At 42.3% G+C, this 17,865-nt stretch overlaps 1 protein-coding gene across 3 annotated transcripts in view; it reads right to left on the reverse strand.

Annotated features, from left to right (window-relative positions):
• Positions 1-17,865, reverse strand: part of trappc9 (trafficking protein particle complex subunit 9) — a 210,913-nt gene that overhangs the window by 148,086 nt on the left and 44,962 nt on the right. For all 3 annotated transcript variants that reach the window (XM_030120460.1, XM_030120459.1, XM_030120458.1), the window contains 3 exons: positions 16,430-16,556; positions 15,156-15,288; positions 12,461-12,624 (listed from right to left, as the gene is read on the reverse strand). In XM_030120460.1, coding sequence (XP_029976320.1) covers positions 12,461-12,624; positions 15,156-15,288; positions 16,430-16,556 — 424 coding nt within the window. The remainder of the gene's footprint in view (positions 1-12,460; positions 12,625-15,155; positions 15,289-16,429; positions 16,557-17,865) is intronic.

Raw genomic sequence — 17,865 nt, forward strand, 5'->3', positions numbered from 1 at the left:
CGTTTCAGCACGGGCGCCACTGGAACGGGTTAGAACAGCAGTTTACACATCCCCGCCCCATTTCCCAAAAATCCTCCAAGAGGAGGCGAACGCACGCTGCATTAAATAAAGATTTTGTAAATAAAGCCCCACTTTAAATATTCATAGAATCTGAGCTCCTCGCAGTGAATTAAAGAGAGGAAGGGAACACAGAGGGAAAGGAGAGGCAAAAAAACAAAAAGCCTTATGCTAAAATATACAACAGGCTGAGATCATGTGTGATGTGACTCATCAAGTCAAGAGAAACGGCAGCTATTTGTTGTTCGCAGCTTTTTTAAAGTTTTATCCACCGATGGCGTCAGCAGTGCTTTGGAGCAGGTGTGAGTCAACCCTCAGAAAACCCTGCCTTTTTTTTTTTTATGTTTGTTTTGTTTTTTTAAATTCTTTTTGTGATGTGACTATGCAGCTTTTCTTCCTCCCCGAGTAATTTATCTGTAGCACAACAAGAGCCTTGAAGCAACCGGGGCTGAATTTTAAGCCGAAATCAGAACAGAGGAGGCGCCGTGTGACTGTTAATTACCTCTGTTTCTGCGAGGAAATGCTCCCTGCCATTCCACATCAACTTAATAAGTAATTAGCGAACAAAAGGGCAATCAACAGTGTCAACTGTGTGTCCAGATTTACATAAAGACACAGTTACATTCATAAGATATGTGTCTCAAGAGCACAAAGTATATTCCACTAAGAGTTTACTACAAGCTGCACCCCTCAAAAACAATTAATTTTACAATAATTATCAGGATATGAGTCTTTCTCCAATATGGTTGGGGTTTATTTTAAGGCCTTGTTCACAGAATGCCAGTGGTGGTTGAGTTCTCGTAAACAATCGCAGGAAAAGAAGAGAAATATTTTCAGCAGTTCTGTCTTGAGATCACTGTGACGTAGCGTCTCAACCAGAGAGTGTTGACGGCTGGAGATGAAACATTTAAACTCCTTCAAGTGGTTTGTTAACAGTCAGGCTGTCTTCCCACCGCACCGTCGCAGAGTGACGTCCGAGCCGCTGGACGAGCAGCCGGCGGTTGGCGTCCGGCGTGTTCCTCTTGTTTCTGAGGTGTGTGAGCTGCTCTCATGCAGAATTCAGCGCAGCGTCGGAATATGACGTTCACACCGCGAGAACAGCGGCTGTTGGGGAACAAACTCGGCTCCAGACTGTTGTCAAAACCACAGCTTCACGGAAATACAACGACCAGCAAGGAGTAGACTGTTGACACTTCAGCGAGCTGTGGCACCGTGAGTTAACCTTTCTGTTGTTTGATCCTCTGACGTCTCAAGTAGGGGTGTCAACGTCTACGGGTGTAAACGTGTAGTGGAACTACTGCTGGGTTGAGGCTGTGTCAGGGAAAGCTGGTTGACAACAGCAGCACGGGATCCAGGAGAGACCAGCTGCCATGGAAACACCCCAACAAACTGGAGGGAGGGACGCTGCTGCTAGCACTGACGTTAACGCTAGCTAGTTAGCTCGCTACCGCTAGTGGTTCACAAGCTAATTTGAGGGATTTTACATACAATCGAAGAAATGTGACAAAACACTGAGTGAACATATCAGCAGCTTAATAGCTGAAGTGTGGCCATTTTGTCCGATAACTACCGGAATAGCTTTGATTTAACAGGATTACTGTATTTCAATGGAGACAGAGCCCTCTCGTGGTCATATAGCGCAAATGAAATGGAAAAAGATCACAAGTCTCTCACGTCACGTGTAACCGGTCACACATCAGTTAGAAGTCCCGGTTACACGTGTAGAAGAAGTTGAAAACGTTGACACCCCTCGCCTCAAGTAGCGCACGATACAAGGAGGAGCTGATGGAGACGGGCGGAGCTTTCTGTACTCGTTCTGCAAATGGAGTAATACCACAGGTGACCAGCGGGAGCAGTGCTGAGCAGAACAGCTCATGTGCAAGCAAATAAATGAAGGAAGAAACAAAGAGAAATGACAATCCTGTTGAGAGAAAAGTGTCAGTGCGTATGTGGATACAAGCAAATCCGCATTACATCTTCTGGACCTTCGACAAAGGAGCTCTGATGAAGTTCTGAAAAGTTTTCAGCAGCAAAGGTGAAAACTTGTGACACAAATACTTATTTTTGGATTTTTGAACCCGTTACACACAGATCTGGATTAAAAACGAATCACATGAAACCAACAACTTGTACTGCCCTCTACTGGACAGATTACTTAACACTCACGTGCATCAATGTATGTGCATAAATGAAGGAGACTTGGGGATTTAGTGGGTCAGTTTCAGAGTGAAAGAGGCAAACACAATTACACAATATACATAAACTTCAAAACTTTTGAAAAGTTTCACATTTTCAAGAGGAATGTTGAAATCTCCATTCAGACTTCAAGGATGTATTTAAATGTTATGGTTTTAGAATTGTTTGAAATGGACAATAAATGAGTCTTTCTGCCCCCCCCCCCCTTTCTTTTAAAGACAGTTCCAGTGAAAAATCATTGCTTTTCATTTTTGCTCCAGAAAAGTCTCAGTTGTACACAGTGATGTTTCAAAAACGACGTCCGTTCACACAGAAACAGTTGAAATGCTGAAAACACCCACAATGCAATGGGAGTTTTAAATTTTCACTTGAAAATGAGCAAACAGTGCCTCATTATCTGTTATTTAATAGTACTGTGTTTCTGTACCAATGTGTGGTGGAAGTAGCTTTCTTTTTTTTTTACCTAAACGGTACCAACTGGAGGGAATCGGTATAAACCTCTTTAGTACCACAAAAGCACTGAAGCAACATCAATCGCCTTATTTTCCTCCTTTTGTTGTGAGTGCTCGGGCAGTTTTGAGCCTTCTTTCCTGACGTGACGTGACGGTTCATGGCGGTGTCTTGGAGGACAATGGAGCTGATGTGTAGATCGACGGCGGAGCGAGGAGTCGTGCTGATGAACAAAAGCTCTGACAGCAGCCTATTTTCCTGCTACTCACAGATCCCCCATGCTACGTTTATTCGCATTTCAATCCCCTACAATAGATGATTGCATCAAGAGGTTTCTTCTCTTTTTCCTTTTTCCTGTCATCTGTAAAGTCTTAATGAATAAATATCTGTTTTTGAGAAACGGGGCTGTGTAGCAGCATTAGTTTGTTTCGCCACGGATGCTCTCCTGTTGTGACTCCTCTCATCTTTTATTCATCCCGTAGTGAAACGCTTCGCAGCGGATTCCTCAGCTGTGGAGACGTCTCAGGCTCGAGCCAGGTTACGACTAAGGAGGCACGGAGTTCCCGGTGGGAACCCGGCGATTCGATGACCTGGGTGAAAGGAAAACGGCGAGCCTCTGTTAGCGTGACGCTACGCTGCGATGTAGCGTACATACAGGAAGCATCGGTGGGATTATGTAGCGGGGCGGGGAAAAAAAACAACACAACTTTAGGGAGGAAATGTATTATGCACAAAGGTTGGGAGTAAAGATGCAGTAACTCAGACCCGCACATGAAAGCCACCACTGCCGAACCCACCGGGGGCCGGATTGTTGAAGTAGCACGAGATGGAGCGTCAATTTATGCACCTGTCACGTTCATATCCAGCGTGGCGTGATGAGCAGAGCTGCCGTGAAAACATGGTACCAATCTGAACACAATACCCACCCCCAGAAAACCGACACAGGCGCCAGCAGATAAATATATATCAACACTATCAGACGACTGCTGCTGGAGAAGTCGGATCAAATTAAGTGAAGAACCTAATTGAGAAGTCTTGAGTTCAGGATGCAAATTGTGGAGACTGAAAACGATATACGTAGCACGTTGATCCATGAGTTGGATTTGCTCTTATGGTGACTCAAGTACAACTACCAAAACTACCAATTCCCAGGAGAATTCAGACTGGAAGGAGGAGGCAAATATTGTTTCTTACTCATACATGTGCAAAAGAAGTATTTACTACAGCCTGTGCAGTAACTACGTTTCGAGCATTTTAAAAAGTTCCACCTTGGAAGCTGTTTTCAAAAAGTAGCATTTTTAGCGCCATGTAAAATAACCCCCAATGTTCTCGGTTCTAATTGAGCATTTCTGTTTTGGGTCCGTTCCAAATTCTATATTAAGACTCTTTACAGCTTCATTGACTTCATATCTACACAGACCGGTGAAGCCTTAAAGCAGCTCTAATGCCTCCAGGTGAGGATGTAGAATACTTTCCCACATAAATCATCACATTGATAGAGAATCAATATCAATATTAGACACATTATAGTCAATGGAATTTAAATGGTTCTTCACGGTTATTTACCTGAACAAGGCGATTCATCTAATGTTAGGTTAAAAAGAATTAAATTCAAAGTCCAATATCTGTCAGCAAAATGGGCCAGCATGATTATAAATTACTTTAAAAGAAGACAGGCGAGTCATGATAAAGCATGTAAGTTACAGCAAGGATTTGGACGGCTGCTGATAGACACACTTGCTAGTTTAAAAGAGTCAGAAAATGCAGGAGTGCAGGTTAAGTTTGATCCATCACTGAGCTGAACCAGGCAGCCTGGAAGTTAGTGTTTCCTTTAGCTTTCACTCCAGTATGGAAGCATCTTATTGTTTCTGTGGCGTCTCTCCACCGCGGACTCTGGTTCTGCAGGTTTCACCGTCTCACAGCAAATTTTCCAGTGTTGAATTAACTCTGAAAGTGTTAAGAGTGGTCTCATATATACACTGTTGTAGTGTTAAATGTAAGTGTTAAAATATACACTTTAAAGTGTTCATTCTAAGAATTAACACTGCATAGAGTTAAATAGGAACACTGGTCAACAGAGAGGAATATTAATATAACTCCACAGAGTGTCAGCATTAGAAAATTAACACTGGTGAGTGTTGAGATTTTAACACTACAACAGTGTATATATGAGACCACTCTTTAACACTTTCAGAGTTAATTCAACACTGGAAAATTTGCTGTGTATATGCTCGCTCCTGTGGAATTGCTTGGTTTTTCCTCTGTAAAAGTGCCTTGGATGGACTGTGTCGAATTGATTTTCTGTTTTAAAAATAACAAAATAACTATTTAAATTTGGTAATTTCACATGGAATTTGGTCACTTTTAAACTCAATCGTAAAGTTTATAGCTCTCCTTAGCTTTAATTAATGTCAGATTCTCAAAATAGCATGACTATACGATTTAGAACTATAAAACTGCAAAGCAAAATAATTTAGCGGTGCAATGTTAATGGCAAAAATATCAGAATAACATCGGACCACTTTTACATTTAAAATGTAACGATAAAAACACGACAAACTGGAGGCTACAGTGACCCTGACCTCCAAACTGAACCGAACTGGGATTTCTGAAAAGAGTGAACAACGCGTGAGAGATTTAGCAGGAAATACCGCGAAGGCACTCCTGAACTTTCCATGAGGTTAGAAGTTGCTTTTTGACCTTTGGCCGCTAAATCTTAACCGGTCAAGCTTTAGGTGAACGTGAACGTCTGTGAAAAGGTGGAAGAGGAAAACTGCCTCAAGGCCTCCTGCACAAATAAACACAGTTTTACCAGGGACCGTTGTTCTCTCTCTGTTTTGTTAAAATGTAAAAACCATGAGAACGGTTTACCGGTGCGTGAGTGGAATAAATAATCCGAGCGCTATAAATAGCCCGAGCCAAGGCTTTATGTTTGCATGAAATGTGACAGCTGCTCGGCGCCGCACTCGTGTAGAATCTCAATGAACGGGCTGAGAGCGAGGTGCTTTTTTGTGCCCCTCTTTTCACCGACAGGTGTGGAGCAGGTAGCGGCATTGATATGCAAAGTTTGGCACTGATTGAGATTTATTAATAGAGGCAGGAGCGCTGCGCTGGAGGAGTTCACAGAGCCAAACTGTTGGGCCGGGCAGAAAAAAAAAAAACAACCTATCTCAGCCCGACATGCTCGGATTTGTACAAAGAGAAGTGGAGGCCCGCTCCGGAGAGAGGACCCCCAAAGAGGCCCGACGGTAATTAGAGACGATTCAGAACGAGGTCAGTCCTGACAGCTGAGGAACCTCAACACCCGCAGCAGCGTGGCCGTGATCAATTATTGGCCGACCGTGAGAGAAAAGACGCACAGTATGAAAATAATGACCTGCAGATTAATAGTTTCCACTCTTGGAACTCTGCTTCGGAGCAGATGTACAGACATGGGGAAAATTGAGATCAATACTTCACTTATCTGGTCACTGCGTTATGAGATTTTTATTTTTTAACATTTTGGGAATGGTTTAACAGGATATTTTGTTTCTAAGCATCCCTTTTTCTGTTTTTGTTTGTGAAAACTTTCACGTTTACAGGGCAACGTTTTGAAAACGTTCCACGAAAACAGTAGAAATGATGAAGACACTGTAGCTGGCATGCCAGGCCACTAGTAGGTGCTGTTGCTAGTTTTTGTACTGAAACCACGATACACACAAAACAATACACCGTAAGCATTAACAATGGTGAGCAATCACAGGGTTTCAGAAAAAGTTGCATTCCACTCTTCAAGTTACACAATATTAAGATAACCTTGAAAATTTGCATAGCAAGTCTCCTCGACATAAAAGAAAACTTAATTTCTGATGCAATGTGTGTTTTGCCTTTGAGTTCTGATCACAATCGGCCTTCTTCTCCCCCGTGTTCGACGCGCTCACGTTACAGTAACGCCGAGAAATCCTGAAAAGAGCGAGTCCTAACAAATTAGAATGTCTTGACAGTGCCATCCAACTCAAAGTGAGGGGGGGTAATTGAGGCTGACTGATGTCTGACAGCCTAAAATTAAGCCCCATCAATCTGATAACCCATTTGAAATCACGCTTTGTTTTGAAGCGAAGGGCTCCTCCTGATTAGTGGGATGATGAGGTGAGACACCAGCGACGACGAGACCAGCGGGATGAAAAAAAAAAAAAAAAAACTGCACACCCATTTAAATATTTGCATTTCTTCAAGGGCCTCTCTCCATTAAGGCGCCGCGCCTGAAACCGCAGCTGTTTTCTCGGGAGCTACAGCGACACACGCTCGAATAAAAAGCCCAAGAAGTGGATGATCAATTGCACTGCGACGCAATTAGCGCGCTGGGTTGAATCACGCGGCCCGGCAGGCTGCTCGGCCTCCGAGGCGCCTGTGTGGACTCCGGCTGAACCGCTGTCACGTTCTGACGCTTCACGTCTCCGACAAAAGGCTTCATCGAGGGACAGAGGGACTTCTGAAAACCCTGTTATTCAACATGGTGACATATTTCAACAGAGATAGGACTTTACATGCTGCAGCAGGACTGTGGTGCGCACACACACACACACACACACACACACACACGCAAAAACAAACTTTTTCCAATATGTGCAAATTATCAACCTCAAAAACAAAGAGGTCATTTCATAGAACTGTCATTTCCTCTGCAATATTTGGGTGTCTGGTAAGAAAATAACCCAACAGATGCAGTAGAAACATTTATTAAAGGCACCCTTTACCCAAAAATGGTTTTGTGATTTCAGCTTTAATCTACTGAATGGCAAATATCCAGAGATGGAATGTGAAAAAAGCTATTTTGAAATACAGCGGCCGCTGAATATGGTATTTTAAGAGCAGGGTAGAAGTTGGACTGGTGACGACAAACAATTTGGGAGACATTCGGATGAAGGAGGAATGGACTGATCACAGTAACAACGCAGCATTTTTGTATCCAATTGGTGCTGTATTACCTGTCTTTACTGGTTTTTAATGTCTATGTTCAATGTTCAGTATACACAACAATAAGCGTGTTTCTAAAATTCAACCAAACATGAAACAGAGAAATCCTCTGCTCCGACGTCTGACCCAGATATTCTATGACAGCGCACTGCTCATTGATGTAGAAAAGCTCAGTCTGGTAATGCAACGATGAAAAACATCGACTTGATATCTTTCTTTGGAGTCTGACTTTAGTCTCCCCATCAAAAAAATGAGAAATACAATGGGAACAGGTGAGATCAGAGAGGAGCAACATCAAAACAATCCTGCTGCTGATAATAAAAGAACATTTTGGAAAGGTTATCCCGATATTTGACAAGTCAAACCCGAGAAGGTAGGCCAATTCTCAAAGGGTAAATTTGTCTTTTTGATTAATACATGTGATAAAACTACATCAGTTAGTCTGTATTTTAACAGTGACACAATCCAATGCTAGCCTAACATTAACATTTGATAGCATATAAACAACAGCTCTGCACATTGAAATCACTGTAAAACCATAATAGTTGTGGAAAATTCTTATTTGACAGACAAGACAGTGTTTAGTGTAATTCTTTGTTTCTGTTGTACAATTCACTGATTATACCATATCTGACCTACTGTGTTGAAGTCTGGGGAAAATCTTGTAAGACGTACATTGAACCACTCTTCCTTTTACAGAAACGAGCGATTCGTGTGGTGAATGGAAGTGGTTACAGAGACCACACGAACCCAATATTTATAAAATTGAAATCCTTAAAAATTAAGGAATTGGTAGAACTCAACCTTCTTAAAACAATGTATAAAGCTCACCGGAAAAAGTTACCACTTAATTTACAGAATAGATTTGCAAAGCGAGACAGTCAATATAGATTAAGAGGAACTGAAGTTTTCAAACTACCGGAGTCAAGAACCAAATTGAAGGAAAGATGCATCACAACAAAAGGAATCAATTTATGGAATAAACTTGACAGTGAAATTAAGAGGTCTCAGTCCATTTACATCTTCAAGAAATGTTTAAAAGCACAGTTATTGGGAGGGTACGACTCTGTTTTAAAGAATGGTCAAAATTAAATAGTAAATATTTCATGATATTTTTTTTTGTATTTTGATTTTGTGAAATGGTTGTACTTGATCTGTAATTACTTGTCAAGTGTTCGTATTTGTATTCTGATTTAGTGAAACGCTTGTACTTGATTTTGTAATTTTTTTTTTGATATGTTAACAAATCTTGACAAATTGTCATTTATTTTATGTTGATAGGGGCAGACATAAGTTTCACTTCTTTCTGTTCCTTTTCATTTCTTTCTTTTAAAAAGAATGAAACAAAGAAAATCAATCAATCAATCAATAGTGTAAATGATATGGCAAGGTTATTTTATGATAGTAGTCCTTTCAGATACTTGGGACTTACAGAGCATGTAAGCAGTCGTCGAAGGAAGTTACGATCCCTGCATCACAACTGTTCCACTTGACTTGGGGTATCTGGCAAACCAGCACTGACAAAACCTATTTTAGCCATCAAGAGCCTATCAGACTGGAAATCAGAAGTCAATCGAAGTAGACTTAATTATCTCTGCTGCTGCAGTCTTCTGGACGAAGGTAAAACATACATGGGGACCCTACATGAGAAGAGGTAAAGGTTTGAACGGTCCTGACGGCGCCGGCGTTCGGTGAAAAACAAATGAAGGTCATGCAGTAACAAGTCTGTCTCCAACAACTACAAAACTACAGGAAGAAGTTGAAATGACAGAATTCCTCTTTCTTGAAAGACATTACATTCTACTACACGTGGAAATCAAACTGGACTTCCTTTCAGAAGTTTTGGGCAACTCAACTAACAGGTCCAAGGAAATCAGTGAATACTAAGAGCACCAGTCTGTCAGGAAGGAATTCAGTAAACTCTTTATCGTCTTCTTGAATGGCTGGGCAGTGAGATCTCTTTAGCATTCGTTTGGGTTGTGCAGAGTGAATTCATGTTGACCCTCTTCCCGGCCACCAAGCTTTGGAACAGGACACGTCTTCGAGGGAGAGAAGATGGAGGCTCGGAACGGCAGAAAAAACACACAACTGAAAGAAGAAACTTGAAAATGACAAAAGATGATTAACTCAGCACACATCTGAGCAATAAAAGAATAGAAGAGCTTTATTGGTGGCAACTCTGTCAGCCGGGTTTATCTCTTGTGGTGGAAAACAAATCTGTTTTCCATTTAATTTGTGGTTTGACCTTTTTGACATTATGGTCTTATTTTAGCTTTCACCGATTACAAAAAGGAAAATCTGATAGAAAAAAAACTCATGAGATGAACAATTTATGCTCGGCTTTTCAATAAAATTCCAAGATTAACAGAGAGGTCTTTTGAAAACTTGAGAATTGACATTACTAGATGTGAAAAAGTAAGTGGTTTCAGTTTAGATTTTTAAGCTTGAAGAGCCTCAGAAAATCACTGAGTCTTTAGAATTTAAATATTAAAGTTTGGGTTGAAAGGTCGTCTGTATTTGCTCATCCAGATCTGGCAGCAAAACCATATATGAATTACAATATCAGTTTGGAACTCTTGTTAACTCTAGAAACCATCAGGTTTCTTGTAACCTGCTATGACCTGGATCAAAGTAGGAAGTACTGCATCTTCTTCAAACCTGAGACTATCTTAATTTAGAAATGTGAAATCAATCGTTTTCGGCAACAAATCAGTGTTTTTTTATATTTTTCCTCAACTTTATCTAGAAACTTCTGCATTTCCAAGGTTGAACTGAGGGTATCAGAGCGCAGGACACGACAATAAAACAACCCATCGGCTCAATCCCTATAATTCCAGGAGAACGGCTCTGGCCTGTCAAGGCATGGGCAATGGATTAAACCAAGTCAAGGCCAAGTCAAGATCTTAACATTAATTTGAACAATTCAGCCATCCAGCAGAGGATATTACAAATGGTATATCAGGTCCAACCCCCGGGGTCAGAGCATCACTCACAGCATGAGAGACATGCGGTCTCTTACAGCTCTCTGTGGTTCCATGAACCAGTCCCGATGGACATGGGGGTCCCTGAAGGACAGGACCAGCCTGCTCCAGCTTACTGGCCTCCCTTTGACCCAGACGCCTGTTGCTTTTGATCAGGAACTGGGAGTTCAGTGATTGGCTATTACAGCCAATGACAAGATAATCACTGAAATTCACCAATGTGGCCGAATTTCACTATTTGGAAAAGTATGTGAAGAGCTTCTTTTGTTTTGCCCCTCCACCTTGGGGATTTAAACCACACGTCTCGATAAAAGACCGTGTGAATGAAATGTGCACTCGGAGCAAAGCACTGTCAGAGGTAATGCAAGTGGAATTCAGCAGTGGATGGGTCCGTATCATTCACAGCATTAGATACATCTTGCAGCTAAGCAGATCAGGCCCTCTTTTGTTTTTGGGATAAATGCTTTAATGTGTTGCTCACTTCAAATTTCAACTAAAACCTCCCAGTGTGACGGTCTGAAAAGAGGCCCATCAGGCCGGGACGCATTGATCCAACCGACTATTGTCTTTGACAGCCATCCACTTCGAGGTCTTAACACGTCGTATCCTCAGAGACTGCCTCTAAAGAGAGCCTGTTGGAGTAGGTGGTGCAATTTGAGTCGCCTCCAATCACTGTCCTTTTTTTTTTCAAAAAAATGTACTTTAAATTTGAAGAATGTTGTTCATTGGACGTTATTTCACTGTGATGTCTGTGCTTAAAAATCCCAATGGAGCCTCAGTTTATTTCATTTTTAGATAAATGGTTAATGGACTTTACTCATTTAGTACTTTTTTCACCGCTTCAGTAGTCCTGCTATGTTCAACATCACACGAGTTACCAGTTTTTTCTGTATATTGATGCCCGAATGAACTTATATCACTAGTTATTGGTGTTAAAAATGATTTGCTATAAAATGAGGACCGAATTTTAAAATATCAGGTTACGTTCTATTACATCGTCAACAGGAAACTCAAAGAATAGAGGACTGAAATAGCGCTCATAAATTCCATTTGGAGAAGAAGGAAATCGCTGAACTAAATCACTGCGGACGGTAAAGAAGACGTAAACTACCTCAGCGCCACAACGCCGCATCGATTGGAATCTTCTCTGCAAAAGAATTCAATAGACTCTCAAATCTCATTTCTGTAACTGAATTACTGTTCTCCTGCATTTTCTCTGCCTTCAGCCAAACGTGAGCCGAAGGAGCGCCACGAATTGTAAAACTGAGAACAATGACTTCTCAATTCTTCCCGACTCGGTTATTATGAAGGATCCAAATAAAAAGAAAGCAGTTCAAACCAAACCCGACTAATTTCCACTCCGGTGCTGATGTTTTGAAGAGGAACGCCACCGTGCCTTTGTGAGTACAGTTTCCAAATATGTGTCACCTTTGTCCGCGCGGACGGCGAGCGACAGACGAAAAAGCATGAGAGGGAGAAGCGGAAGCAGCGGGGGTGACGGCGACCGCGGAGATCTGAGGACGCGAGCAGGTGCTGAACAAAGAGATGGAACGCAGACCGAAAAGCCACGGGGGCGTGAAAGATGTAGAACCACAGACAGCAGGGCGGTGACCTCTGTGGCGCCGCGGACACGGGGACCGCGAGGGGCCGGAGCACAAACTCACGGGGTGGCCAGGGACATCAAACAGCATCGATAACGCAGGCCGTGCACGCCGCTGTCTGCTTTCAGTCACTCACACACACCGCGGAGTGTCAAACCCTCCCTCAGATTCTTGTGTTGGATGACGACTAGCGGCGCCGGCTCGGTCTGGGCGGCTCACCTTTAGTGCTGACGACCTTGGAGGTGAGTTCCAGGGTCTCGATTTCGACGGAGCCGATGTTCTCCAGAGTGATGGTCACCTGCTGCGTCTCTCCGTTGAAGAGCTGGACGGACACGGTGCTGGACAGTTCTTCTTTGGACATGGGCTGAGGCGTGTGAGCCGACCTGCACGAGTGTGGAGACGGGCGGGTCTGAATGAAGCACTTCAACCAATCGTTGCATCAAGTTGTGGATCGAGGAAGAACTTTGACACAAAAATTTAATCCAATAATGTGCCAAGAATGAACAACTGCATGAACAGATGTCCAACAAACTATGGAGTCAATTAAAAAAGTAGAATATTTTCAGTCCATCGCTTGACCTACTAACTAACTACGATCTAATGAAGCTGGAATCAATCAAGCCAATCGACATAACTACCATGTCTCTGGACTGCAGGTGGGAGCCAGAATGCTTGAAGAACAAACAAGAAAGACACAAGAAGAACATGAAAACTTCACACAGACAAGTTCTGAGAACCGTTGCTTTTGGCAGTGCTTCAGCTGTTCCACGGCGTGGCAAACCACTGCCGCACCGTGCCAGAGGACGTCATTTGGCTGCTCTGGGGTCGTTGAGGCGTATCACCAGACTCTTGGCTTTGACTCAGAATTAACAGAACACACACACACACACACACACACACACACACCACACACACACACACACACACACACACACACACACACACACACACACACACACACACACACACACACACACACACACACACACACACACACACACACACACACACACACACACACACACACACACACACACACACACACACACCCTCTGCGCCACGTCAAAACAGCAGCAAAATACTCTTTGAAGGTTGGAACCCCGTGTCTTGGTACACTTCTTGTAACTGAAGCGCTTTAAGTGTCAGTTTCTCTTTTTTAATAGACGCCAGAAACATCAGAGCCGAAGGAGTGAAAGAGCCCACCACAACTTCACATTTCAAACGTTTGAAAAGACGATGAGAGGATGAAATAATGCCGTTCATTCATCTGGAAGGAAAACTGGGCTCCTGTGTGACTCATTAATATTGGAGAATGACTATAATTAAAGACTCATAATTGGAATTTGACTAAGCCAACATTGGTAATTAATTCTGATAATGACTGCCACAGGTTTCCAAACTGATGTTCAAATTATCTCTTAAATTGTAGCCATTATGCTCATTATCTTCTTGTATTGTACATATTTATAATTAATATCAGCATGAGTACCTTTGCGTGAGTCACGTTATTAATTATTGTCAAAAAAGGCTGATTCATCCGACGGTGGCATTAATGTTGCACCTCGGTACGTGTTTGGTGTGAAATGAGTCATTTCGTTTTGATTAATCAACGTTGTCAAAGCCAGTTTCTATAGAGCCGGGTGTAACGCGACGCGAGCGCCACCAGCCTGCAGCTTTTTCTGAGCAAAAACACAACCTCCGTCGCGTTGTGGGTGAAAGTTTTCTCAAACGAAAACGCAAAAATTACAGATTTTCACGAGATACTTTGCCGTGTAGAACTAAACGTCGAGTCAGTTTATAGCATCATTTAGTAACTGTGTTGTTAAAACATTTTTATTCCGGTTAATACACATATGAGCATTTAGTGAAGACATTTTATACAGTTTGAGTGTGAGGTTATTGTGTGAAAGTTTTCTCTTAAAACTTTTAAATTATAAAAAGAAGAAAAAAACAGTTGTTCTTCAAATATGTCTGACAAAAAAAAAAAAAACTCTTCAGGTTTGTGATGCTGAAACAAAAAGCACAGCGCAGTTTGGTTACATAACGAATAATAAAGCCGAGGGACTGTTTTCTGTTCGCCGTGTGAGGGGAAAAAGCGAAGATCAGAGCGGCGGGGGAAGTTCTCTCCACTCCCATCCTGAGACGTGACACCGGGCGTCGAAGGCAGCGGGGAGGCGGGGAACACGGGCGGCGGAGTCGTGAGCAAATTGACTATCAGAAAGGCGCAGGTAGAGCGGCCTGTTGGAGAGCTGTAAATCATTTTGACAGCGGAGCTGCAGCGAAATCCACTATTTGGGTCGTGGCTGCGAGTACAGCACTTCAGCAGCTCTCAGTGTGGAAAATCTCTTTATTCTCTGGGGGAAAAAAAATAAGCGCCGTTGCAGGCAAACAAAGCAAATGGAATCAAAAAAAAAGAAAAGGTAACATGTGGTCTCTTGGGTGTTCTCCCACAGTAGACCTTGGGTTCTGCTTCAGCCTCACGTTTCCACGCCGGCGTTTACCGTCGGCTTCGGTTCATCACCGAACCTTCAAAGCTGAGAACTTCGGTGCCTTTAGCCATGTTTTACAGAAGCCTTTTCACTGTCAAAGTCAAGAGGGAAAAAAAGACCTGCCAACTGATAAAACCAGAAAAACTGGTGGTGCATTACTCGTGTTTATCTGGCTACTTTGTTTTCAGGCATTCCGCCATTTCCGTGGAAATAGACCATTTCCATAAAAGCAAAAAGTTTTCACTGAAAACATTGTGATATTATAGCATATTATACACAATATCAGCAGTATTCAGGAAATTGCAATGATATCGTGACCTTACTTAAATTTCGGTAAAAAAAAAAAAAAAAAAAAAAAAAAGAAACTCTAAAAAAGTAGCGCGAGGCGACAGTGGCGCCAGAGTTTGTCGGGGAGAGTTTCTCACCTGGGCAGTGATGTGCTGAGCTGCAGGCGAGGCAGAGACGGGATGACCTCCACCAGGCAGCCGCTGCTCTTCACGCTGGGCAGGCTCTCCAGCAGGCAGTCGCTGGTCACGCCGAACACCGACGTGTGGTAGCCTGCCGCCAAACGCAGAGACGAAAAAGACATTTAGGAACGGGCTGCGTAAGTTAGAAAGTAAAACACAATAAAAAGATTGTTCAATTTAGTCCCGACAGAGGCTGACAAAGTTAAAGACGGATCTTATTTCAACAACGAGTAAAAACCAACATATTCAAAGTAAAACCAAAAGCAGATTTTTCCCTGTCATTTACAATAAGAGGGCTTAAAATGAAAATCTGTTTAAAAAAAGGAAAAATAAAATAATCAACCCTTTTGAAAAGACTATGAAAAGTACCGCTGTGCTAATGATTACACTGCACCGCGCTCACAACGGCGCCGAGGTTCAATACCTCTGCTGTCGACCACGCCGCTAATTTGTCAGGACTCGTGGGTGAAGGATCCAAATGGAGATCAAGCTGAGCTCAAAAATGCTTTTAACTAGAAATAATGATTACTCGCTGAATGGAAACCTGGGAGCCAGACTGGAGACGAGGGCGCTTAAACAGGACAACGTTAGAAAAGCTACATGGGTCGGCCAAAACCGACCCTCAAGACAGACTAACCACCAAGCAAACTGTAAAAAATTCTATTTTTTTATTTTTAAAATGACTTTCTGAAGGGTAGCAGATACAGCATGGCACTGAGACCCGAACTGAGGCATTGGTGAATTACCCATGAAAGCTAACATCCTCGATGCTAGCAAGCTAGCATTAGCCTCAAAGCTAATCTGTCAGGGTGAGTTTGTGAACTGCATAAAGCAGAAGTGATGGAAGAAGCTTATTGGACATTGTACAGTATTTTTGCTCATTATAATTGGGCTTTATATTGAGATTAAAGTATTTTTTTTGTCAGTAATAATTGCTCGGTAATGAAAAATGTTGATAATTTCTTAAAATCAAACGATTAATATAAAAAAATCAGTCCAACCTCTACAAAAAGCCAATCGGAATTAAACTTCTGGTTGGACTGGAGTCTACTGTCGGCCAGTTTTGGACCACGGGCTTTATGTTTGGCACTCCTGGTCAAATGCAGCGTCGATCCACTGCTTTATTATCTCTACTTCTTTTGAAATAACTTTTTTCTTTTTTTTTTTAGAAAGATCAGTCAAGCAATCTTCCTTTCCATAATCGACGAGGAGCCGTTGGGCACTGCACTGACCGTTCACGGTGATGTTGCCCGCCGTCCGCGGGACGCCGACCAGGGTGACGGGGTACAGTCCAGACTCGGCGGGCAACGACAGAGCGGCAGGCAGGGACTCGAACTCCACACCCGACGTCAGCAAACCCTGAAAGACACAAGAAGCGGTCAGTGCACTGAAGAGGATGAAGCTGTGGCGACAAAAGAAAAAAAGACAACAAAAACCTGCGGGAGAAACGTAAAATCAATCCGTCATCCTCTGACACTTGGCGCCTTTCATGCTAACGTGACTTAAGATTGTTTTCCAGTCCTGATTCATCGGTTCGGAGTGAAGAACCTCTCAAACTGTTTTTAATCGGCCGTGATGTCCTGAAGATTAAATCCCTGCCAGTGGGGTGGTGGTGATGGTTTCCACTGGACAAAAATCATTCTCTGTGGGAAATAAGTTATCGTACTTTGGCCACGCATGACTGAGACGTGATTGAAAATGAGATTAAAGAAAAAAAAAAAAAAAGAAGACATGAAGAAAAAGAGGGATCAGAAAGGTTTCAGAGGAACTGATCCTTCAACGTTCAGTGTCAAAGGCTTCAGGCTTCTTAAAAAAAGAAAAAAACACACAAACATTGAACCAATGAAAGCACAAGTTGGGATTTAATGAAGTGAAATTATCTTGTTGGACAGATCTTAAGTCTGACCTCAAGACGACTGCTCACCAAAAAAAAAAAAAAAGAGTAGAAATGAATCATGGGAAGTTTATCGCCGTCCTGTCATTGACTTCTTCCATCAAGTATCGAACTGAAAGGTCAAAAGCAATGATTTACCCGCATTACGGAATTTATAGGTTTTTCATAACGCAGTAATTGAAACGGGGCTGATGTCCGTCCTGCTGATACGTCAGGACTGAGATCAAACTTTATGTCTGGATGACGACAAAGTGGCCACCACCCTCTGTCAGAAACACGGCCAGAGATGCTCAGCAATACCGAACCATTTTCCTCCATTTCAGCATTTTGGCAATAAGTACTGCAGTAAAATCATAGTAAACAGAAAAAGTAAAAGGTATCGAGTTATAAAGCTGGGAAGTGACGGCCGAAAGATTCAAACACAGACCAGGAGTGTGACTGCAGGGGCCTTTCAAATCAAAAACAACAGTGATTAAAACACTGTGTTCTTAAGATTGATTTACTGAATACAATAATACCTGAGAAACTGAGCTCAGTTTATCTGAAATCCTTCAAAATGTTTAACAAAAATGACTTTTTTTTTTTAAAGTGCTTTTTAAAATTGTATTATGTTTTGAAAAATGTTCAAAAGGAGTATGTTATGTGACATTGGATTACTTATTGCACCTTTACCTGTATGTGGAAATAAAGGGAAACGAAACACAGTCCGGGGAAAAGATAAAAGCAACGACTGGAAACATCTAAAAAAAACATGTTTTATAGAAATCCTAAACA

Source organism: Salarias fasciatus, chromosome 22 (genome assembly GCF_902148845.1).
Source record: "Salarias fasciatus chromosome 22, fSalaFa1.1, whole genome shotgun sequence".
Taxonomy (NCBI): Eukaryota; Metazoa; Chordata; class Actinopteri; order Blenniiformes; family Blenniidae; genus Salarias; species Salarias fasciatus.